Source organism: Erpetoichthys calabaricus, chromosome 6 (assembly GCF_900747795.2).
Source record: "Erpetoichthys calabaricus chromosome 6, fErpCal1.3, whole genome shotgun sequence".
Taxonomy (NCBI): Eukaryota; Metazoa; Chordata; class Cladistia; order Polypteriformes; family Polypteridae; genus Erpetoichthys; species Erpetoichthys calabaricus.
Window position 1 is genome coordinate 205099717 of NC_041399.2, and position 26914 is coordinate 205126630.

The following is a 26914-nucleotide window of genomic DNA, read 5'->3' on the forward strand; positions in this document are numbered from 1 at the left end:
ACCAACAAGTGTTCTTGAGCTCATGCAATGGTTTCCATTACAGAAATACAGTATGTCTGTTTTTAATGCAGTGATTGCATCCATCCAATACTGGTTTTCATCCTTGTGCCTTGTGTACAGAAAATTCCCCACATTCTCTAAATTGTTTAATTATATTATCTACTGTAGATGATAAAATGCCCAAACACTTTGCAATTTTATGTTAAGGAGCGTGTCTGCGTGGGTTTCCTCCGGGCGCTCCGGTTTCCTCCCACAGTCCAAAGACATGCAGGTTAGGTGGATTGGCGATTCTAAATTGGCCCTAGTGTGTGCTTGGTGTGTGGGTGTGTTTGTGTGTGTCCTGCGGTGGGTTGGCACCCTGCCCAGGATTGGTTCCTGCCTTGTGCCCTGTGTTGGCTGGGATTGGCTCCCGTGACCCTGTGTTCGGATTCAGCGGGTTGGAAAATGGATGGATGGATTATGTTATTCTAAAATTGTTGCACTATTTGCCTGTACAGTCTTTCACAGTGTGGTAAACCCTTCGACATCTTTACTATTCTGAGAGACTCCGCCTCTCTCTGTAAATACCCGGTCATGTGACTGACCTGATGCCAATTAACCTCATTAGTTGTGAGATGTTCCACTGGCTGTTTTTTTTTTTTAGCATTTCACAACTTTTTTCAGGCTTTTGTTGCTCCTTTTCTGACTTTTTTGAAACATGTTGCTGGCTGTTATCAAATTCAACATGAGCAGGTTGCAGAGGACTACATACCTGGATGGGTGTCCCATCTGGGATTGGTTCCATTCCAATAACCAGCTGGGAGGCCAATGTGACAGAATGATGGAGGTGGGCATTGTTTCAAAAGTATGTGCCTCAACAGCCCACTAGATGGCAGCATCCGTATTATGAAACTCGCAAGGAATCTTGGGACTTGTAGTGTAGTGAAGCAACCCTGCTGGGATCCATGGGTGATGCCAGGGGGCGCTATAGGTAGTTATGCTCCCTGCTTTAGAGAATTTCCAGTTGACCTGGAAGTACTTCCATCTGGCTATGTCCTGGCGCAGGAAGTACTCCTGGGTTGGTAGGTAGATGGCAACCCTTGTGGGAGGAAGAGGAGTGGAGTAGGAAAACATGAGAGAAGAGAGAGAAATCATTGTTGATTGTGATTGACGGTGTAAGAGCCATTTTCCTTGTTCTATAAGATTCATGAATATTTCTTAGATGACAATGCATAAATTATGGGAGGTTCCTATAACCCCCGTAAATAGAATCGTATTGGTATATTCTTTCCATTTCTAATAGCTTGGAGTAAACACTATTCTTCAGTTAGTTAGTGACAGCCTTGCCTTGTATAAGGTGTAGAGGCATACGGTTTTTAACCGTGACCGCACGTCACCGTGCCTGGGCACTTACCTACGTGCCAACCGGCTTACGAGCCTTTTGAGTGTGAGAAGTAAATATGTAAGAAAACAGCACTTAATGTACGTGTTGTGCCGTACATAAAGCGTACAGAAGAAGAAATTAAGAACCTTTAAGTAGAGAAGGAGAAATTAAGAACCTTTAAGTATAGAAATGACTAAAGTCTTTCAAGAAAAGCTAAGTTTATAGAAGATAATTTTTTTTTTGCCTTTTATTCTACGTGTGTAACTATTTTTTCTTTTATTCTTGTTTGGATTATTCGCTTTTAACTTTCACTAAATACCTTTAAAAACAAACTCTTGGACTCTGAGAATTCTTTTGACACGCGTCTTACCCGTGCCTGATGACACCTTATATTTCAGCAGCTACAGACGGGTTATAAAAAGGTATTGTGGAGAATAAATACCTTTTATTTGAACCCGTGACTGTGTGAGTGTCACTTTTGTTTGGGGTTTGGGGCTCTATGGTACCCCTGTCTTCCACAATGTAATTTTCATAAAACAATAATGTAAGAGACAATCTTAGAAAGTTAAAGTTTTGAGTTAAACTCATATTACTGTTTGCTTAATTTGAATAGAATATAATTTCTTCCATAGTCATAGACAATGGTATAGACTTTTCCCCCTATAAGTTAGTAAGAGAGAGAACCTTCTTGCTATAACTGAGAAACAGTGCAATAATAGATCTAGTTGTGTTTAGAGCAGGTCCCAGTAAGCAGGGACTTGAAGACCCATTTTCAAGTTAGAAATGGGATAAGCATACAGTGTTCTGACCATCTAGAAATGGTTCAGAAACATCGTTTTGAAATGGCTCCGAAATGACAAATAAAACGATTTGAGATGTAACAAGATTAAGCTTAGAACTGAACTTTTCTTAACATGAATTTTTTCCCTTTTTTGCTATTTTAATGTTCTTTTTTGTGTGAACTGTTTTACTTTGAAACTTAACTAAACTTTTAAAAACGAAGATATTTTGTCTGTGGAATCATTTCTGCGTGTCAGGCTTTTGTTGAATCTCATTTTTTGAGTTAGAGCTGCTGAACTTTGGCAACTTTGGAAAAACGCAGCTACAAATAACATTTCTCAGTTTGTTCTATTTTCGAAATAAATATAGTGTTTAGATGATTTGCAAATTATTGCATTTTGTTTTTATTTACATTTTACACAGCATCCAGACCTTTTTGGTTGTACATGAAGGAAACGTCCATGGTGACATGGTCAGAAAATGGCCAATGACCACAGCAGATTTCGAGCCCAGGATGCTGAATCTCTAAGGTAACAGCACCACCATGACACTCTCTCATATATATATTTTATAAAATTTTATATATAAAAGTTTTAGTTATATTTTATATTATTATATTGTAAATTATATTAATTATATTACAATTTATCCATCCACCCATACATACATTTGCTTAATCCAGTTCAAGTTGCTGAAGACATTTGCAGTGCAGGATGGACAGGATGCCAGTATACTAAAGGACATGCACATCTCCCCACATTCACTCACGCAGGACCAGTTTAGAGTCACCAAGTAACCTAAGCTGTGTGTCTTTGACGTATGACAGAAAATCACAACCATCTTCAGAAAAAGACCATGAAAACACGGGGAAAAATATGCAAACTCCACACAGACAGCGACCAGACTGGGGTGTAAACCCAGGACTTTGGTACTGTGGGACAGCACTGCTAACAATTTTGCCTCTGTGGTACCATTTTAGAATTATACACCTTTTCTTATTTTTGTAGAATTATCTAGGAGGCTTTGCCCCCTGCTCGCTTCACTCGCTAAGCCCCGGGCCTGCGCTACACACGAGCCTCTTTGTGGTTTTGCTGCTCGTGTGTGGGGATGCGAATGTACAATTTAAACAGATTGTTATTTTCATGGAAATTGTTATATATGCATAATAGAACTAACTATTTTACATTACAGAGAGTAATGAACCATATTAAAAAATAGTAAAACGTAATAAATTGAAAGTAAATTATGTTTCATGTTGCGTTAGAGTTATTTGTTGCGTAATACGATTTAGTTCTGTTTGGATTTGAAATTAACACACAAATACTTGTTAAACTTACACTTTTACTGTAAAACTTCGGTAAAAACAACTTTTTGAATTAAATTTTGAAAGAAATTGAAAGAAAATTATGTTTCATGTTGCGTTAGAGGTATTCATTACGTTATACATTTTCGTTCTGTTTGGCTTTGAGATTAAAACGCAAATACTTTTTAAACTTAAAACAAGTTTAAACAGTTTTTTAATTACGTTTTAGTCAATATCGCATTGAATTTTGATTCTGCGTTTGGACTTTCATCGTGACAATGCAACGTATAACTGCCCGTGATTGAATTTTGTTTCTTTCTCTTTATTAAATAAAACAGCTTTTTTGAATATTTGTCTCTGAGATGTGTTAATTGTCTTTGCAAAAGCTATTCTAACGTGAGACTGTTAACATTTTAATACGAATGGCATATCGAGATCTCCTTTGTTGTCTAATGTTATGCCCTGAAGAATTACTACATTACCTTTCTTGGATACATTCTTCTTTCAACAGTAATTCAGCCGGTGGAATACCGGACAGTGTTAACGTTTGTAGATATTCTTTGTGATATTGTAAGTTGATGTTTTCATCTTCCTCACCATCACCACCAACTGTTTCAGCAGAGTCTATTGATACGCATTTAACCAATTTGTCGTGTAACTGATCAACAATTTTCATGTAAATTCATTTGACTTCATCGTTTCTCGCTGCTAGGATTGCCCATGTACTCATTTCTTCTTTTGATAGCCCCTTGGGATGAAATTCTTCAATAGGATTTGGACATAATACATCTTCTTTAATTGGAAACAAAGTGGGGAACACCTAAAAATGTATAAGAGCTGAGAGAGCAGAAACTGTGTCTGACAAAAACACTCACTCGAATGAGAAGTGAGAGGACCGTGTGCGTGGGTGAAAATGGTTGAGAGGAGGGCGGGACTTGAAAAAATCTCATGGTCAAAGTGTCGTCTCGTGGGACTTGAAAAAGAATAAAGTCTCATCTCGTTCCAGGATTTTTTTTATATAATAGAAAGATTAGTTTTGGCAGAGTGAAATGATTGCTTCCTGTTTTTATGATAGTGATGGGCATTTCAATTTATTGATTTGATTCTTTCGAACTGCCTATTTAAGTGAATCAATTCTTTTGATTTGTTTGATTCATTTAGAGTATGTCATATATGAGAAGGTCGGCACTGTGGTTGCAGTGGTAGCGCTGCTGTCTGCCAGTAAAGAGTCCAGGGTTTGCATTCCAGGTCCTTCTTGTGTGGAGTTTGCATGTTCTTCCCGTGTCTGCATGGGTGTGCTCCGGTTTCCTCCCACTGTCCTAGGACATGCAGGTTACGTGAATTGGCATTACTGAATTGGTTCTAGTGTGTGTGTGTGTGTGTTCATCCAGTGATTTGTTTCATCCAAGGTTTGTTCCTGCCTTGCGCCCTCTTCTAGCTGGGATAGGCTCCTGCCACCCTGGTCTGGACTAAGTGGGTTAGAAAAGGACATATTTTGGAAGCCTGAGGTATGGGTTTGGGTCCCTTCTGATCATATTGCAAATATTTAATTTAATAATTTGTACATTGCATTTATAGATCTATGTATGTATATGTGCAAATAAATACATAAATAATATAACAGTTAACTTGTATATAAATATGTACTGTATATGATTCATTATACAGTGGAACCTCGGTTCACGAACGTCTCGGTACACGTACAAATCAGTTAACGACCAAAAAGTTCGCCAAACTTTTGCCTCGGTTCACGACCACACACTCGGTATACGAACAAGCCAGTTTCCCTTTCAGTTTGTACGTGTTCAGTCTCTCCCTGTGCATTTCCTGTGCAGTGAGCGAGCGAGTGCGAGAGAGAGCGAGAGAGACACACACACACACACACACATGAGAGAGAGAGACACACACATGCGCGCGGGAGATAGAGACACAGGGATGCGAGAGGGAGAGATACACACACACACACGAGAGAGACACACACACACACACACAGAGTAGCGTGAGAGAGAGACACACACACACACACACACACACGCACACACACACACACACACACACACACACACGAGACAGAGACACACACACGAGAGAGCGAGCGAGTGAGGGCTGGACTCATAAGGTAGGAAGGCAGTTAAAAATGCAATGGGCTTGATTTTGTTTTCACTTCTGTTTACAGCGATCGGTTCGTAGCCTGCATTGTTGCAATGTTACTTTTCTTGGTGGTTTATTAAATTACGGATTTTTCAAATGTTCATTTTTTTCCCTGTGCTTAAAACTCGTTAAAAAAAAAAAGTGTTTTTAGCCAACGGTTGGTAGCGCTATAGCGCGAACTATTGCAGTGTTAGTTTTCTCTGTTGTTCAAGGTTTTCTCAGTGTTATTCAATGTTGTTACATTTAGTTTACTATTACGCTGTGCATTCTATGGTTAAATTAATTATACTTGTGCTTAAAAACTTAAAAAAATTATATATTTACATACAGTTCGTATGGTCTGGAACGGATTAATTGTATTTACATACAATCCTATGGGGGAAATCACTTCGGTTCACGACCAAATCGGGTTACGACCAGACTTTTGGAACGAAATATGGTCGTGAACCGAGGTTCCACTGTATTAAAGTGGCATGATGGTGCTGAGCTATTGCTGCTGCCTACACTGCAAAAAATTAAATCTAAGCCATGTGAAAAGTATTTAAACATTAAATCTAGTTTTCCTTATTGTAAGAATTATTAACTTATCCAAAAATGTGTATTTATGATTATTTAACTTGCTTATTTGTTTAGCAGATTGTTTTGCTAAATACAAGCAAAACAATTCCCATTTAAAGTTTTTTGCATATGCTGTTTTTGCAGTGTAGCGTCAAAGTGTTTTGGGGTGGCGTCCCGGAAGACCTTTTCTTCATTCTATGCTATCCCTTTAAGGCAGAGTGGTAGCTCTGTGGCTAAGGATCCGCACTGCTACCTAGAAGGTTGCTGGTTCAAATCCCATTAGTGTCATAAGGGATCCTGCTCTGTTGGGCCTTTGAGCAAAGGCACTTAACCTGAAAACTGCTCCAGGGTGATGCTGTACAATGGCTGACACTGCACTCTGACCTCCAAAGGTTATGCAAAAAGACAATTTCCCCTCGAGGATTAATAAACTCTACTGTACAAAAAAATATTTAACTTGACGATTCTGTTTCCGTACAGAAAGCATGATAATAAATTTAAGATGCTGTCAGACACGTGCACATAGGAGACATTCAAAGGACTTAACTGAGGGTAAGATGTCAGCTCAGGGGTTGATGTAGTGCACTAACCTCTGTTCTCCCTCTTCTATAGATCATCAGAAGGGAAATCCAGCTAGACCAGCATCAATTTCCACATTTCCGCACACCACCTATAAAAGCCCGCACCTCTCCTACCCATTCAGTCTAGTTGGGACTCAGTCTTTTTTGATTACTCGGTTGCATATTTATTTTGCCGTACAATATACAATATATTCTTTCTCCTTGTTTTCTTGTTACAATGCATAATTAAAATGAGGTGTTTCATTATAGAATCACAAGTGAATGAGAATTGAGCAGCTTGTAATGATTTTCTTCTAGAATCAAATGAACCAGAATGTTTAGAAGAATGAACAACAATCAAATGATCAAAAGTCGTTAGACTGATTCTAGGGAAGTGATTCATTCGCAAATCAAACGAGTTGAGACTCCTGATTCAGTTGGTTCTCTTGCACACGTGTTTTAAACATCCACCACTGTCAGCGAAATGAAAGATGCTGTCAACATCAGGCGATACACGCATGCACTGCGGCACTCCCTCTGCGCTCCACTGAGTCGATTCGTTCCTGCTCATGAATCGTTCATGTGATTCACTGAAAATCGTCCTTCAAAAAGAACACATTGCTTGTGAATTGCCCATCTCTATTTTGTGAAGCCTGTAAAAGCTGAAAGTTCAAGCACTCAGAATGTAACAACAAGCTAGGAAACAGCTGAGCACTAGCACTCTGTATCGAGGAAGTGAAACTTGCCAACTTACCTTCGCAATTCTGATTCCCATGACCCAGAGCTGCAAGCTCCACCGATCGTCACAGCACAAATATTTTATATAATTGGACTCCTTCTGTATCTGTGGATGCTGAAACAGAACAGGATTTACTTAAAAAGTATTCAGTCTCAATCTGTGGTCAATGCTGAGTGGATGGCACAAATTCTATTACATACATAGTCTGAAAAGATTTCTGATAAACAGTAAGACAATTAATTATTGTATAACAGATCACCATTTTCCTGATCTATCTTTTTATGTACCTATTTTTAGAAAAAAATATTCTAAATATTCAAATACTGAAGCCAACAGCAACTGGTGTATTGTGGGATCTCACCCTGAAAGGAACTGCAGCCTCTTCTTTTTGCCTTCTTATGAGTTTTTAAAATTGAACTAATTGTACTTCCCAGTGATAAATGCAGAGTGCACCACAAATTTACAAATATCCAATCACTTGCTGAACCCACTTATCCCATTACATGGCCATTTTGGATTTGGAGTGTATTCAAGCTGCAGTAGAACCAAGGCTGGAACCAACCCTTGACGTGGTACCAGCTGATCACATGGCACACATGGGCACGCATCCACATAAGGGGCCATTAGAGTTACCAGTAGTGATCGGTGACCCCAGCGCCTCGGTTCAAGGTAAACAATGTCAATGGTCAAGAACTTTGCTGAACTTCACAAAATGCACTGAAGTCAATGAACAAGACGAAATACAACTAGTTTTGAGTGGATTATTACATATTTGGCTGTTGCCTTTATCCAAGGTGACTAACAGCATTTATGATACAACTGGCAACGGCACACTGCATGATAACGTGCAGTGAATACACTTGACTTGAGCATTCCTAGTTCTCATCCTCTTTCTCTGTACGTTTAGCATTCGTTTGCTCAGAGGTTGATGCGCTTGCTGCTTCCTGAGCAGCTCTTCTTTCCTCCACTCTAGCGGCCCACTTCTTCTCTTCTTTCGTTGGCATCTTTTTGCGTTAAAACTGATTCATTCAGTGCTTGTGTTGCAATTGCTTAGTATGTTCTCTTTAATTTTTCACTTAAGCTGGCACTTAAGTCTTCATTCTGCCTCAAGAATGATTTAAAATATGATGAGGTAGAGGAAGTGACGGCGAAGGTGGTAGGGATGAGAATGGCGCCCGTACGCATGCAATGCACGTCCGCCATGCTGGCCACTGCCGAGAGTTGATTCTGCAATTAACTAAAATAAAAATAAAAAGAGGAATAAAAATCATCGCCCCCGAAAGCGGACAGTAGACGTGACGTAGTATATGTGTACCAAATTTCAGGTCAATAGGTGAAACGATTTGCGAGCTACAGGTGATTTAAAATCCTGGACAGACAAACGGACAGCCACGATAGCATATTATAGAAGAAGATTGGTTACATTTCTTTATGGTTTTCCAAATGGAGCACAGGCGGGTCAAATGACTTGCTCATGGTGACACATTGGTGTCAGTAGTAGGATGTGAACCCACAACCTCAGGGTTTGAGGTCCAAAAACTTAACCACTACAGCACACTGCCTAACCTGCTATAATGGGGCAATATTTTTTAAATGCTCGTGCTATCTAGTAATACAAATAATAATAATAATAATAATAAATATTATTAGGGCGGCACGGTGGCACAGTGGGTAGCACTGATGCCTCGCAGTTAGGAGACCTGGGTTTGCTTCCCGGGTCCTCCCTGCGTGGAGTTTGCATGTTCTCCCCGTGTCTGCATGGGTTTCCTCCCACAGTCCAAAGACATGCAGGTTAGGTGCATTGGTGATCCTAAATTGTCCCTAGTGTGTGTGTGTGCGTGCCCTGTGGTGGGCTGGATAACCCTGCCCGGGGTTTGTTTCCTACCTTGCGCCCTGTGTTGGCTGGGATTGGCTCCAGCAGACCCCCGTGACCCTGTGTTTGGATTCAGCGGGTTGGAAAATGGATGGATGGATGAACACAAGGGGTGAGTCGATCATGCAGATCAGGGCATTTACTTTTTCTGTTTTGGGGGGGGGGTTACCCCTAAATACTGACATATTGACACGTCCTCTCTTAGCAATACAATACAATACAATACAATTTATTTTTGTATAGCCCAAAATCACACAAGAAGTGCCGCAATGGGCTTTAACAGGCCCTGCCTCTTGACAGCCCCCCAGCCTTGACTCTCTAAGAAGACAAGAAAAAACTCCCCCAAAAAAAACCCTAATTGGTGAAAAAATGGAAGAAACCTCAGAAAAGGCAGTTCAAAGAGAGACCCCTTTCCAGGTAGGTTGGGCGTGCATTGGGTGTCAAAAGAAGGGGGTCAATACAATACAATACACAGAACAGAACAAATCCTCAATACAGTATAAAATAAAAAATTTCTTTAGAAGTAAAAAAATAAAAATAAAAATTTTAGAAGTATGGAGCAGAATTTAACAGTAGGTGATATCATATTATAAGATCTGGATATTTTTAGGGGGCCTTGGAGACCTCATCCATCATGCTGCCTCCCCCATTTGGCCATTCCACGGGTGAAACAGCAGATACCTACTCTCCTAGATGTACCACTCTGCTTTTTAACTAAATGGGAAAAAGTGTTTATGTTGATGAGCGAGTGAGTCAGTCCAATTCACAATATATGTATCTTGAGAACGCTAGGTGACACTGCTGCCCCTTTAAACCTAACAGACAGACACTCAGGACACGGGGGTAAAAGCACTCAGAGGTATTTTAATTCTTTTTCCTCCATTTTCAGTGCCTCCAAGCAGCACAGCCACAATAAACACAAGCAAATCAACAGTAATAATCACAATCCTCTCTCCTCCACACCTCCCAGGTCCTCCCAACTCTGGCTCGCCTGCTGGATATTCTGAAAGTCCTTCAAAAAATCCTTGACCCGGAAGTGCTACTGCTCTTCTGTCCATGTGACCTGCCAGCACTTCCGGGTCAAATGGAGAATGAAAGTTTTTAATCAGCCCGGAAGTATGAGGGGTGTTCAATTATAAACAGGAATTTTCATGCTCTGTTCTTATAAATCAGTGAAAGGCAACCTTTTTCGAGTTGCGGTGCACTAAGTCCAAAAATTTTCTTTTGTGGCGCACCTGAGGGATTGCCCATAAATAAAGTCGTGATGACACAATCTATGGACAATCGCCAATAAAAACAGTTAATTTTACAAGTTTGAAAGACATTTTATTAATAAAGGAATCAAAGGATAAATCTTAAATTTAATTAATGTGAACGTTGAGATTGTTTTTCAGCACATATGAGACTGATGCGAGGATCAATTTTCGAAAGACAGACGCGCATTTCCTTGTCGATCATTTGAAGTCTCTCGCATTTCTTAGACTTCATTTCTGTACAGTGAGCGAGATCTTCTAACATCGAGACTTTTTAAGTCTCACGAGATGTGTTTTTGACACCGCTGGTGTTGATATTATGATGAATGCTGAACAGCGAAAATTTTAACTTGCATTCAAAATAAATACATTCGTTTATTCAACAATCTGATTAACCGTTATCTGTTTCTCCAACATGACATATTTTTTTTAAACATTATCTTTTTAATCAACCAAAAGTTCAAAAGCACTAGCAATTTTAAATATTTTACAAAAGTTTTCGCGGCACCCCTAGAAAATTCCGCGGTGCACCGGTTGCCCGACTGTTATAAATAGTGAAAGGTAGACGTGACTCATTGGACAAACACACGCATATATGAACTTGTCGTTAGTAGTGTTAGCTGCTCTTTCCCCCCTTCCAGTCAGTTATAATTAAGGTACATAGTAGTGTTGCACAGCGTATTATTATTAAATTTTTGACAAACAATGTCGTCATTCCACTTAAAAAAACAGCTTGGGGATGAGTGTCTCTCTGTCTCTCAATCTGGAGTGTATGATTGGTGCAAGTCATTCAGAGAAGGACAATCATCTCTTCGTTCCACTTAAGGAATTTGTCGGTGGGAAGAAATTCAAGCCGAATGAGGAGGTTCTTGCTGTGTAAAAATGGCTCAACATGCAGTCAAAAGACTTCTACTCTCCGGGGATTAAGGAGCTTCCTGAGCACTGGAACAAGCGTATTGTGGTGGCAGTAGACTACACAGAAAAATAGTGTGTAAGTCGTTTCATTGTATTCAATCAATAAAGCATAGCTCATAAATTCCTGTTTATATCTGAACGCCCCTCATATTTCTGGGCTTCCGTCCTCATGATCCATTAGTACTAGGTGAGAATTTATTTTCTCACTGTCTTCCCATGGCGTTCTCTGGTGGCACCCATGGTACCCAGCAGGGCTGTGTTGCTGAAGTCCATGTCCCATAGTACCCTGCAGGAATCTGGGACACCGCTGCAGTGCAGGGGAGCTGCCATCTAGCGTCTTGAGGGAGGCGGTGTCCTGGAAAAGCTGCCTTCCCCCATCCTTCCATCACAGGGGCGTCCTGGCTGGGTTGAGCGGCCCGCTGTCCCTTACAATCTCTCTGTATATTGTGATGGAAACCGGGACGTCAATGGCCCAAACCCCATCATGAACACACAAGCACAGTCACCGGGTTCAAATAAAGGTTGGTTTATTAAGCAAATCACCTTAAACACGTTATAATAATTCTTTCACCCTCACACTGCTCTCCTCCAGTCAAGTGTTGCCTCGCTACCTCCCAGCTCTGACTCGCATGGATAAGCCAGTGCGGTTTCTTTTATTACACATGTGGGAGTACTGCAGGTGCCAGGGCGACCGCCCGATGGAAGCTCTTCTAGGTCACACGGAAGTCCATTATAACAGGGAGCTTGTCTCCCTGCAGCGCCCTCTAGGCAGGGCAGCCCTGCTGGCTTCCTACTGGGCATGGATATGTGGTACTGCTGCCATCTAGCGTGCTGGGGTAATAAAAACCCCCCAGCGATATCTTTTCAATCTTTCCTTCTTTGTTTCTTGTTTCCTCCCCAGCCAGGATGCCCGTCCAGCCCATGTGGCATCTACAATATAAAATCCAACATCTATCTGTCTGTCTGTATGTCACGAGAGAACTACTTAACGGATTGAGATCGGGTTTTTTTCTATAATTTGCTTGAACATTCCGGTTGATTTTGCGACTTCCCTCATCACGCTAAGTATCATAGTTGGAGCGATGGAGGAGCGATATATTCGCGCTAATCCGAGACAGAGGCTGGGGGCCGAGGGGAGGGGGAAGCGTGACATCAGGAGTGGGGCCCTCCTCACTGTTCTGTTTCACTAATACACAGGCAGAACCACGGGGGGGGCGGCTAGTATTGTATACAGATGTGTGCATGTGTGTGTTGTGGGATATGGCCGGCCATTCATCCCGGCCAATACCCCCAGGCCGCCAGATGGAGCCCTCCCTGCAACATGGAGATGCCCCAAATTCCAGCAGGGCCTCATGGACATTGGAGTTTTAATGCACAGCCCTGCTGGATACCATGGGGTCTGCCAGGGGTAGGGTTGCCACCTGTCCTTTAAAATATGGAATCGTCCCGTATTTGAGAATGAAATTGCGCGTCCCGTTTTGAATCAATACGTATGCGTCCCTTATTTTTTTGTATTAAAAGTGGTAACCCTAGCCAGGGGTCGCTGCAGGGAGGATTAAGGACTATTTTCCCTACAACCCGGAAGTACGTCCCAGTCACATGAACAGAAGAAATGACGTTCTTCCGGGATGAAAAAGAAGAGTTTTGATCTGACCCGGAAGTGCTAGGAAGTCACATGGACTGAAGGTTCAGAAGCACTTCCGGGTCAAGGACTATAAAGGACTAAGGCTAAGTCTGGAGGAAGGGTGGCAACGCATCTGGGAGTGGAGGATTGTTTATTGTATTGAGTATTGATTTGATTTATGAGTATTGTGGAGTGGAGGGTGCTTGGTGCACATAATTATTATAAAACTAGTCATTTAGCCCGTTACAATAACGGGCGCTAGAACAGTAGTGCATAAACATTAGTAGGAGCAGTCTATATTAAATGGCAAGGGACTTTGACCTCATTCTTTTTGTTGGTCGTATTTTTCTTTCTTTCAGCCTTTCTTTTGTTGCTGTTTACTTCCTGAGCTGACCGTTCTTCGTAGGGTTGCTGCTGTGTATTGTGTGTCTTTAATTTTCTGTGACAGTAATACTGTCTTGTACGGCTCGATTCAATAAGGGCGCGCACAAAAAGGTGAGCTTCAAAAGGGCGACCTCAATTGAGCGCGACGAATAAAGGCGTTCGTAGATAATTTAGTTCAAATGGCTCTGGAATATATGAAGAGCAACAAAGGTGCAGATCTTTATTTACGCATGCCATTATTCGCTGCGCCCAATTGAGGTCGCCCTTTTGAGGCTCGCCTTTTTGTGCGCGCCCTTATTGAAGGATACCGTCTTGTACGTCTGCTGGCTTGTACGTCCGTAATATACCTTTAATTTTCTCTGGCGGTAATACAGGCGTGCGCGTCGGTAATATGCCTTTAATCTCCTCTGACAGTAATACTGGCTTGTATGTGGCTGTAATATACGTCACTGTATTGTGTACCTTTAATTTCCTCTCGCAGAAATACTGGTTTGTATTTCTGTAAAACGCCTGTAACTGTCTCTGACAGTAATATCGCGCGTCGCACCGTGCCCCGCGCATGCGCACTTCAGCAGAAGACACCCACACACGGACACCTGGACGCACAAAGGGATTTTATATATATAGATGAATAATTATTGGACTTTTATCTGGTGTCTGGCGTCTGATCTGAGGGTTCAAGGGAGCGATAGCGCCCCTATCTATCACAATGTTTACCCTTCGATCGGCTGGTGCCATGCTCAGGGTTTGCTTCTGCCTTGTGAACGATATTTGCCAGGATAGGCTCCAGTCTACCCATACCCCTGCTCAGGGTAAGCGAGTTTGAATAATGGACGGATGGATCAGATGACATCACTATAAAAATAAAAAGTATGTCATAAAAAAATAAATTGAATGAACTGGAAAAAAGGAAAAGGAAATATAGATGGATTTATTGGCTGAATATGCTTATTATAAATTGTGCCGCATGCTTGGGCTCACTGGCAGAACTCAAGAAGAAGCAGACAACAGAAAATCACATGGACTGGCTGGTTGATAGCACTCAGTAAGAACAGCGCCGTTTAAAATAAAATTGGCAAAAAAATGTACTGTACAGGAAAGCAAATGAATGAATCTGCTGATAGTGGTTGATAAGAAATGTGCTATGTAAAATAAAAATGGGGGAAATGGCTGGTAGAATTTGATTAAAAATGTGCTATAAAGATGAAATTATGTGAATGGGCTGATAGCACTTGATATGAAATGTGCTGTATCAAATTGAAATGCCGTATCAAAGAAAAATGAATGAATTGTCTGATCATGTTTGATAGGAAATTCACCATATACGCTAAAATAAAACTGGATGAACCGCATGATAGCAGTCAATGAAAAATGTGCTATAAAAATAAAAATTGGGTGAATAGGCTGATAGCTCTTGATATGAAATGTGCCATTTGAAGTTTGAATGCTGCATGACACACACATCGATAAACTGGCTGATAGTACTTGATGAGAAATGTGTTAAATAATGCAAAATAAATAAATAGCAACATGGCTGATAGCACTTGAGAAGAATTGCTGCATTTAAAGTAAAACCGGGTGAGATAGCGGAAGTTGCTACAAACGGTGGATTCAGAAAGAGTTCCGATTGTGTGAATGCCTGTCACCTTCTGCACTTTTTATCGTGTTGTAGATTTAATTTAAAATGGAGTGTGGCCTGTAGGGGGCGCACCAGCTCCCCAAACCTAAACCTGACACAGACAGAGACGAGGCACAAGCCCAGCAACACACAGGCTTTTATTTTGCTGTGGGAAACGCTTCCCCATCGTTAACCCAAACAGTAAGCACAGTATAAAGCACAAATAAACACAATAAAACCCACACCACTCTGTCTCTCCTTCCGCCTCCACTTCCTGATTCTGGCTCTTGGAGCAATGAGGCGGGCTTCTTTTATCCTGCACCCGGTCCAGAAACACTTCAGGGTGAGGCAGAAGCCCCTGCAGCACCCCCCTGGTGGCACCCACAGCATCCAGCAGGGCTGTCAATGACCTACAATTCCCATGATGCTCTGTGGGAAACTCTGGCAATGTTGCAACCCAGGGGGGCTGCCATCTAGTGCTGTGGGGGCACATTGCCCTAAAAAAGCTGCCTTTCCCCATTCCATCCAGCCACTAGTATAAGCAATACACAGGGACAACTCTTTATCTTCTTCTCTCTGTCTCTGGTCACTGCCTCCTCCACTCCTCCTCACAAGCTTTGTCCACCTTCCACCCGACTGTAACTCCCAGAACTGAGGCAGGCAGCTCCTTTTATCTACCACTTAGAAGTACTTCTGGTGTTCCATACATGTGATCTGAAAGCACTTGAAGTAAGCCTGAAGTAAGGCTCCCCAGTCCCTGCAGCACCCCCTGGCCGAACCCAACAAGTCTGGGTCAAAGAAACCCAGTTCCCATGATGCCCTGTGGGAATCTGAAGCATTGCTGCAACCCCAGGGGACATCCATCTGGAGTTTCGGGGGAGGCAGTGCCCAAAAGAAGTGCCCACCTCATGAGCATTCCAGACAGGTAAGGCTGCCAGCCGTCCCTTACAGAAGAAATTTGGCATTTTTTGCGCATCAGTCTACGCCTGTCATGAAAAAGTGAAAATACTTTATGTTTTCAGAAAGGTTTGCAAATTTATCAAAAATCAAACACTCGACTCTCTCATTCCTAGAAGTAATTGAGACCCTTTGGTGTGGCACTCCCGATTGTGCTCCGGACATACTGTAGATAAGGGTAAGGAGCTAAAACCATTTCTAAAGCTCTGAGTGCTCCAAGGAGCACAGAAATGGAAGGCGTTTGGAACCTCCAAGGCCCTTCTTAGAGTTGGCCACCTAACCAAATGGAGTAACCAGGCAAGAAGGGCCTTGGACAGGGAAATGACCAAGAACCCAATGGTCACTCTAAGAGAGCTTCAGAATAATAATAATTCATTACATTTATATAGCACTTTTCTCAGTACTCAAAGCGCTATCCACAAAGGGAGGAACCGGGAAGCGAACCCACAATCTTCCACAGTCTTCTTACTGCAAAGCAGCAGCACTACCACTGCCTCACCTGTGAGGACAGAAGTCCTCTGCTGAGATGGGAGAACCTGTTGGAAGGACGTTCATCTCAGCAGAACTCCGTCAATCAGGTGTTTATGGCAGAGTGGCCTCTGATAGAAGCCACTCTTGAATAAAAGAAATTTAAAGGACTCTGAGAGCATGAGGACAAAGATTCTCTGGTCTGATGGGACAAAATTCATTGTTTAGAACTCCATGCACTCTGACTGGTGAAGTCCAGGCATCGCTCATCACCTGCCTAATACCATATATATTGTAAAACATGGTGGTGGCAGCAGCATGCTATGGTGGTGCTTCTCTGCAACAGGGACAATGAGACTGGTCAGAACTTAGAGAAGGATGAATGTAGGCAAATATAGACAGGAAGAAAAGCTGCTTCAGAGTACACACCACCACGGACAGTGACTGCGTTTCACTTTCCAGCACCACAATGACCTAAAGTACAGCATATGGCCAAGACAACCATAGAGTGGCTTCAAGACAAGTCTCTTGAGTGGCCCAGCAAAAGCTCAGAATTGAACCCCATAGAACATCAATGGAGAGACCAGAAGACGGCAACTTCCCAAGCAATCTAATGGAGCTTGAGAGGATCTGCCAGGAACAAATCTGGGTGTGCAAAGCTTGTAGAGACTTATCCAAAACGAAAGACTCAAAACTGGAATTTGCTGCCAAGGTGGCTTCTAGAGGGTCTGAATACTTACATGAATGAGAGATTTCAGTGTCTGACTTTTAATAATCTTGTAAACCTTTCTGAAAACATGTTTTCACTTTGTTATTATGGGTTACGGAGTGTAGGAGAGATGCTGAGTATATTGGGAGAAGGATGCTAAGGATAGAGCTGCCAGGGAAGAGGAAAAGACGAAGACCTAAGCGAAGGTTTATGGATGTGGTGAGAGAGGACATGTAGGTGATGGGTGTGACAAAGTAAGATGATGAGGACAGAAAGATATGGAAGAAGATGATCTGCTGTGGCGACCCCTAATGGGAGCAGCCGAAAGAAGAAGAAAAAGAAGATACCCCCAGCAATGAAATGGTACCCTGTCTAAGCGTTGTTCCTGCCTTGCACAATATGCATACTAGGATAGGCTTTACCTTCTCCATGACCTGGCTCAGGATATACCAGGTTTGGAAAATGGATGGATGGATAATACTGAAGACCTAAGCGAAGGTTTATGGATGTGGTGAGAAAGGACATGCAGGTGATGGGTGTGACAGAACAAGATGTAGAGGACAGAAAGATATGGAAGAAGATGATCTGCTGTGGCAACCCCTAATGGGAGCAGCCGAAAGAAGAAGAAGAAGATTATGGGTTATGGAGTGTAGATTTATTTATCCATTTAAAATTAAATCTGCAACAGAATTAGCCTCAAAATGTTTGGAATCCACTGTAAAAACGAATATGTATGAAATAAAATGAATTTCCTGATAGTACTTGATACGAAATCCGCTGTGTAAAATAAAAAATGGATAGACTGTCTAATAGCAGTATAAAAACTGAAACTGAGTGAATTGACTGATAGCACTTGATGCAAAATGTCCAGTGCCCCCACCCCCCATGTCCCAGCCCCCCAATAGCTGGCTTATAAACTGTGTGGCATTTCTGCAGCGTGGTATCCTGCATCACAACCACAATCTCGAGAACTCATCTTCATTTGGTTTGGCTGTCAGTGATGTCACACAATGTGCAGAGTCACCAGCAAAGGTGCAGCCATTTAACATCTGCAAAAGTATTACACTAGAAATACAGTGCCCTCCATAGTGTCTGAAATTGAGTTTAACACCCTGGCCTACATGTTGCTTAAGATGAGTGAGCACAGCTTTTCTTTTTTTTTTTTTGTAGAATATTGAGAACAAAGCCACCCACCTGACTGACACGTACAAAACCACAGTCCTCTTTGAGCCAGGGAGTGGCACAGTGTAGAACGTGCAGGCAGCCAATGTCAGGAACTGTGGTCACAAATGTAAAGCTTTTAAATAATATATTTGCCATTTATAAAGTATTATGTTGAGCATGACCAAAGTGGAAGGAGAACTATGAATTTAAAAGTAAAGCTTCAAAAAAGGGTGGCATGGTGGCTGCTGCCTCACAGTAAGGTGACCCGGGTTTGCTTTCCGGGTCCTCCCTGCGTGGAGTTTGCATGTTCTCCCCGTGTCTGCGTATGTTTCCTCCCACAGTCCAAAGACATGCAGGTTAAGTTACATTGGCGATCCTAAATTGTCCCCAGTGTGTGCTTGGTGTGTGCCCTGCCTGGGGTTTGTTTCCTGCCTTGCGCCCTGTGTTGGTTGGGATTGGCATCGGCAGACCCCTGTGCCCCTGTAGTTAGTATATAGCAGGTTGGATAATGGATGGATGGATGGCTTCAAAAAAATATAAGCTAAGACATAATTAATATAAAATAAGACACATTCTTTCTTGATTGACCCATCTGCTCCACAGTTTAAAATTACAAATCAGATATTGTAATTAAAGTGCACATTGCTGACTTTCATTTATGAAGATTTGCAGTCATTTCGGTCACACAACACTTTTTCTACATAGTTCCCCCTATTTCAGGGCAGCATAATGTTTGGCGCACAGCAATGGCAGGTCTGTTAAGGACTTTGTCTATCGCTCACCCCTCACATGCAATGACTGCTTCAAGTCTGCCATTCACAGAAATCCCCAGGTGCTGAGGATCTTCTCTAGTGTTGCTCTGCCAAGCCTCTAATGCGGCCATCTTCAGCACCTGCTTGTTTCAGGGACTCGTCCCCTTAAGTTTTCTCTTTAGCATATGGAAAACCTACTCGATTAGATTTTATTCAGGTGACTGGCTTGGCCATTCAGGAATTTTTCAGTTTTTTAGCTTTGACAAACTCCTGTGTGGCCACAGCAGTCTGTTTGGTTCATTGTCTTGTGAGTTTGGAGACATTTACTGGAACTTGAGCAGATGAGATGTTTCTGTACCCCTGCTGTCAGCAGTTCCATCATCAATGAAGAGAAGTGCGCCAGGACCTGTGGCAGCCATACATGGCCAAGCTATAACACCACCAGCACCACGTTTAACAGATGAGGTGATCTGCTTTGGATCTTGGGCAGTTCCTTTTGGTCTCCACACTTTGCTCTTCCCATCACTCTGATCAGTTTTCATCTTTGTCTTGTCTGTCCACAAGAAATTTTTGCAGAAATCTACGACACAGAAAGTGTCTGGAGTCTGAATAATTTGTGACTCCACTGTGTGCTCAAAGCTTCCTCTCATTGCGTTGACACTTTTTAGCCACGTGATTGTCACTGACTCAGCATCCTTGGACAGATACTCAGGGTGGAGGTGCGTTGTGAAAGGCAGATTAGATTTTAATCACTAAATTTGTGCTTGGTAAAGTGGATTTGTCTCTGCTATTTCTTTGTTGAATTCACGGGCAGAAATACGTCTTTGTGTGTTGGCTGCTACGTGCTGAAGATAATGGCTCCCGATTAGATCTTCTTTCAGGCATGGTGGAAGGTCATTAGAAAGACTGCTGAATGGGAGCGTTTTAAAAAGAAACTACTGATTATATGTTTTAATGATTTCTCTACAAACATCTACGTCTAGGTTCCTTGTAAATACAGCTACCTCCAAACATGGAGGTTTAATTATCAAAAATGTCATAATGGAGAGCAAGTCTGTAATGGGAGATTAAATAAAAATATTTTTTTCAGTTTATTAAATAAGACTTGTAGCATTTAATTTCTTTTATGTTGGGATTATTTAGATAAAATGTAGTCTATTAAGCGGGCGGCACGGTGGTGCAGTGGGTAGCGCTACTGCCTCGCAGTTGGGAGACCTGGGGAACTGGGTTCACTCCCTGCGTGGAGTTTGCATGTTCTCCCCGTGTCTGTGTGGGTTTCCTCCCACAGTCCAAAGACATGCAGGTTAGGTGGATTGGCGATTCTAAGTTGGCCCTAGTGTGTGCTTGGTGTGTGGGTGTGTTTGTGTGTGTCCTGCAGTGGGTTGGCACCCTGCCCAGGATTGGTTCCTGCCTTGTGCCCTGTGTTGGCTGGGATTGGCTCCAGCAGACCCCCGTCACCCTGTGTTCGGATTCAGCGGGTTGGAAAATGGATGGATGGATAGTCTATTAAGCGAATAAACTGATTGACCAAGAGAGGACATGCAATATTATTATCTTTTGGATCGTTTTCATGAGGTAATGGAATGATCTCCTCCAGGAAGTGCAATATCATTATTTTTTTTTTTTCTCGAGACAACAAAATAATTTTCGCGAAGTTTCGAGAAAACAAAACTTTAGTGGGTGAGTTTGCGTGACGACAACTGAAACCCACAATGATAGCGACGGATAAAAACTTACGTGATATGTACACAAATGTCAACTTATTTGCATCATGCATTTCTGCTAGTGGGGTAATCATGGTGGATGATTTGTTGCATGTACTTTATCCTTTCAGTCCCTCATCAATAACATCTCCCGGTCTGTGTATTTCCACTTGCGTAACATTAATCGTATTCGCCCCCCCCCTCACTCCCCACACCACTGCTATCCTTGTTCATAGCCTTGTCACTTCTCGTCTGGATTATTGTAATTCCCTTCTCTTTGGTCTTTCTCGCAAATCTCTTTATGAGCTTCAACTGGTCCAGAATTCAGCTGCCCTCATCATTACTAGAACCCCCTCTATTCACCAGATCACTCCCGTTTTGCAGCAGCTTCATTGACTTCCAGTTCAGTTCCACATTCAATTCAAAAATCTCCTACTAACTTTTAAGGCTCTCCACAACCTCGCCCCTCCATATCTGTCTGACCTCCTCTATGTTGCCATTCCCTATTGTACCCTTAGATCCTCTTCCTCCATCCACTTGACTGTCCCCTTCGTCCGTCTTACCGCTATGTTGAGCAGAACATTCAGTTGCTCCGCTCCCCAGCTCTGGAACTCACTACCATCTGAGCTTAGAAATATTGAATCATTTTCACTTTTCAAATCTAAACTTAAAACTCATTTGTTTAAGACTGCTTTTTCTCTTTGATTACAATTGCTCTGTCTGATTTTGATTTTTGTATTTTAGTTTTGTTTATAATCTGTGTTTTACCTATTGTTCGGTGTCTTTGAGTGTTTAGAAAGGCACCTACAAATAAATAAAATGTATTATTCCATCCATCCATCCATCCATTTTCCAACCCGCAGAATCCGAACACAGGGTCACGGGGGTCTGCTGGAGCCAATCCCAGCCAACACAGAGCAGGAACCAATCCCGGGCAGGGTGCCAACCCACCGCAGGACACACACAAACACACCAAGCACACACTAGGGCCAATTTAGAATTGCCAATCCACCTAACCAGCATGTCTTTGGACTGTGGGAGGAAACCCATGCAGACACGGGGAGAACATGCAAACTCCACGCAGGGAGTGAACCCAGGTCCCCAGGTCTCCCAACTGCGAGGCAGCAGCGCTACCCACTGCACCACCGTGCCGCCCACCAGTGTATTATTATTATTATTATTATTATTATTATTATTATTATTATTATGTCTGCTTTATGTTGTTTTAGGGCTCGTTTACACTTCACACTCAGAACGCATACGCGCACGCATCATGGCTGCCAAACGTTCCCAGCATTTATTTGACGCGTCCTCTGATCGGGTCCTCAGAAATTAATGAGACTCATGAGCCATTTGCAGTCCCAGCAAAAAGTTTGGGGGGGGGGGCTAGGGGGGGGTGCGCAGTGTGATAAAAGTTGGAATGTGACGTCAGAGTCTCTGTTTACTATCTACATGTGACAGAAACACGCTTTGAGCATTCTCCAGGATCAAAGTCAAAGTCAAAGCGAACTTTATTGTCATCTCAACCATATACAAGTATACAGACAGACGAAATTGCTAAGCTCAGGGTCCACAGTGTAACAACATGAAGTGCAAATAAAAAATTAAAATTAAATTAAAAACAGAATTAAAATTAAAGTTTAAATTTAAAATTAAAATTAAAACACTAAAAAGACAAGACATTGTGCAAAGACAAGATTGATGCAATTTATGGTATTATGCAATCTAGATACATAAATATAGTCAATAAATATGTCATATACTAAATAAATAATGATATAGATAATACATAAATTATCAAGAGGGTGGTGCCGTGGGTAGAGCTGCTGCCTCGCAGTTGGGAGACCTGGAGACCTGGGTTCACTTCCCGGGTCCTCCCTGCGTGGAGTTTGCATGTTCTCCCCGTGTCTGCGTGGGTTTCCTCCGGGCGCTCCGGTTTCCTCCCATAGTCCAAAGACATGCTGGTTAGGTGGATTGACGATTCTAAATTGGCCCTAGTGTGTGCTGGGTGTGTTTATGTGTGTCCTGCGATGGGGTTGGCCCCCTGCCCGGGATTGGTTCCTGCCTTGTGCCCAGTGTTGGCTGGGATTGGCTCCAGCAGACCCCCGTGACCCTGTGTTCGGATTCAGCGGGTTAGAAAATGGATGGATGAATGGATGAATAAATTATCAGTGTATGATAATTGTTGTTTAAGACGTGTAAACAATGACAGGTCAGAATGTTTCACAGCAGAAGGATATCAAGAGTGTCAAAATACTTAAAGGTCAGTATGAGATTTTCAGTTCTTCTTTACAGGAAAGTGGCCTGCATGTATAAAAGTTCTGTTTTTAGAGGTGGTTGAGGCCGTGTGATCCCAGGGGGCAGCATGGTGTTAAGGAGCTTGGGGGTAAAAACTCTCCTGCAGCTCTGATGCTGCAGTATCTTCTCTTGGATGGCAGAAGTGTGAAAAGTCCATGTGAGAGGTGTATGGGGTCCTGCTCAATGCTGCAGGGCTTGTGGACACTGCATTTGTAAAATATGTCCTTTTAGTGAAGAGAGTGGCACCCCAATAATGTTCTCTGCTGTCTTCACTATCCTTTGCAGGCACTTGCGGTCGGATATGTTGCAGTTGCCATACCAGACAGTGATGCAGCTGGTCAGAACACTCTCAATGGTGCCTCTGTAGAACATGGTGAGGATGGAAGGGGGAAGACTTGCTCGCTTCAGCCGCCTCAGGAAGTGTAGTCTCTGCTGAGCTTTCTTGATTAGTGATGAGGTGTTATGTGCACACCGAGGAACTTGGTACTCCTAACAGTCTTCACATCTAAACCGTTGATGTTGAGTGGGATGTGGGCAGGATGTGATTTTCTGAAGTCCACGATTATCTCTTTTGTCTTGTCGACATTGAGAGATAGATTGTTGTCTTCACACCCAGCTGGTCCACCTCATCTCTGTATGCTGTTTCATCATCCCCGCTTATCAGTCCCTGCACCGTCGTATCATCCACAAACTTGATGATGTGGTTGGGATCGATGTGCGTGCTTTGATGTTTGATGAATGGTTCGATGTAGTGAAGCAACATGCCAACATACAAATACATTCGTGGTGCTTTTATATTCAAGCGCTGCATATTCCCCATCGTAATGACACGATACATTTTAAAAGTCTTCTGTGCCGTCTTTTTTGTTTGCACTTAAACAACAGCAACAGAATATAAAGCGCTGTATTTGAGCCACAAAGAAAAAAATTAAGGACACCGTGAAAAGGTGTATTTTGAGATTAAAGTGGAAATTTTGGCTTAAATCTCGAAATGTCCACTTTAATCTCGTAGTTTATCATTAAAGTAGACCGTCGTAAACATCATCCTAAAACCGACCCACTTGTTAATCGCTATGAGCTCCTGGGGTTTCCTCCTGACCTGACAGCAGCGGCAAACAGCAATAGATCACCACACAGAACACATTAAATGTATGATATTCCATCTCTTTGCACATTTACAATCTATAGACTTATACTTGATATCACTTTCATGATGAAATGCATTAAAGTATGTATGTTACATTTTACAGATAAGTCGTTAATTTCATTTAATTAATGAATACTGTTAATAACTACTGCGGTGGGTTGGCACTCTGCCCAGGATTGGTTCCTGCCTTGTGCCCTGTGTTGGCTGGGATTGGTTCCAGCAGACCCCCGTGACCCTGTGTTCGGATTCAGTGGGTTGGAAAATGGATGGATGGATGGATGTTAATAACTACACAGATGGGGGTGAGACGGTGGCGGAGCGGTAGCATTGCTGTCTCGCAGGGAGTCACATCGCTGGTATTCCCTGCCTGGAGTTTTCATGTTTTCCTGCTGGGTTTCCACAGTGTGCTCCAGTTTCCTTCCAAAGATATGCAGATTCGGTGATGCTAAAATGACACCAGTGTGTGTGAGTGCTTGTATTCACCATGCGATGAGCTGATGCCCCATCCAGGGATTGTTTCTGCCTTGTGCCCAATGCTTGCTGGAATGGGTGCATCCCTGGATTAATGAATTTAATCATTAAACATCCTTTTCAGAGATATTGCGGCAAAGTATCCTCAGAATTTAATGGGTGTTCCAGGCAATTCACAACACAGTGAAGGTGAACGTTTTCTCACCGTGATAATATCTCATACTACCATCTGGGGGAATATTCCAGATTTGCGTAAAGTATGCGTGCAAGTATGAACAGTAAAACGCTTGCGTAGCAGGAACGTCTGCTGGAGCACACGTCGCGTCGTGTGAAGTATATACCTGGCTTCAGTTGAAACTGCAATGGCTAACGGTGGTGCGATTTCAGTACCGACATCTGCTCTGGTTATTTTTGGGCAAAGCCACAATCCTTTCTCCCCTATTGTGAGTTTATCATAGCCCTCCATGGGCCAAATGTGATTTGGTTCCCTTCTTTGGAGTCTTATTTGCTGGATGCCATCTTGGTCCAAACATGATTGTTCTTATACTCGAGGATTTCAGTAGCCCACAATCCAGCCATCATGTGGTATTCAGTAAGCTAAGCATTAAATTATATGTTTTAGGAAACATTATGTTATCTCGAGAAAATGCAGATTAGTTTTCTTGAGCTCTCAAGAAACTAGCAACTGTATATCACATGCACAGGTCATCCTATGATGCTAAGCATGTCCAGGCCCGGCCAGTACTTGGATGGGAGACCATCAAGGAAAAGCTTGGGTTGCTGCTGGAAGAGGAGTGGGTAAGGCCAGCAGGGGGCGCTTACCCTGTGGTCTGAATGAGGATCCCAGTGCAGTGGCAGGGACACTGTGATGTAAAAATGGTGCCGTCCTTTAGATGAGACGTAAAACTGAGGTCCTGACTCTCTAACCCCAACTGTTGTACCTGGGAGGCTGAATTTACTTATGAAACAAACAATATAAAATGAAACTAAAATGCCAGTAATGTGTTTTTCGCCGTAACACACACAGAATCATTGATACATTACCATGAATGATTGCTCGAAAGCTATGAAATTCATCTTTTAGTTTTGCTAAATAAGGAAAGATCAGTGTCGGTATGACTTGCTGATTTAGGGGTTAGTGGTTAGTAGTGTACAGCGAGCCTCTAACACAGGCTTGGTGACCACATGTGGCTGCAGGTCTTTGTTCCCACCAGTTTCACAATCACTCGGTCATTTTACCTCTAACTAATCTTATTTCATGATCTGGTCTCTTTTTAACTCGTCTTATTGTGCATTCAGATAAGCACACCAGTGTCACTTTTAGAAGATTGTGTATTTGAAGAAAGGAAAGAAGAGAAGCTTACAGAGCTAAAAGAGAAAACAACCTCACTCGGAATAACATGAAGTGATGCCAGGAATGGACGGAGTATAATTACTGGGCTCGAGCAATCCAGGGCTCAGGTGCTAGAAGGGCATGTAGACAATGCTAATGCCTTGAACCCATTGTCACACACGGGCGATTGGGAGTCTGATAGAGGGCCTAAATAATGGTAGCACCATGCCAGACCAGGGGGTGGCAAGCTGCACTAACTTTCTCTGTCCATCCTATGCAGACTATCCATGGGAAATCCCACTAGGCTATTGATGACCTCACTTCTGGTACTGGCGCTATTGACGACGTCACCCCCCGGTACCATTGCCATGGACGACGTCACTTCCGGTCGTGACACCATCACTTTTCCGGTTCCGGTCCAGATGACATCACTTCCTGCCACAGCCTTTAAAGCCACTATGTTATCAAACGAAAATCAGTTCTGTTTTGGATTTTAACTTGAACACAACTTGCAAAAAATACCCATTTGCAGCCAGGGCATATTATACGGGTGGCTGCCCCAAACCTTTGATGTCTCTTTGTTGCACCATTTTTTAATAGATTATTACACCCATAGTCACCTTCTTCCAACCAACCCTACCACTTCAATAACATCTACCACTTCAACTTGTTTGGCCATTGGTTAGTCCACCTCTGACCATCAGTATGGACTGTAAATAACTAAAGACCATGTGAGGAGAAAACTGTGGAAGCAACACACAGGAAAAGCCACGGGATCAGATGAAATCAGT

The 26914-nt window shown here is 42.5% G+C and overlaps 1 protein-coding gene across 1 annotated transcript in view; it reads right to left on the bottom strand.

The window, feature by feature from the left end:
* Positions 1–26914, bottom strand: part of apbb1ip (amyloid beta (A4) precursor protein-binding, family B, member 1 interacting protein) — a 131999-nt gene that overhangs the window by 41945 nt on the left and 63140 nt on the right. Inside the window, exon 11 of the mRNA XM_051928803.1 lies at positions 7470–7568. Coding sequence (XP_051784763.1) covers positions 7470–7568 — 99 coding nt within the window. The remainder of the gene's footprint in view (positions 1–7469; positions 7569–26914) is intronic.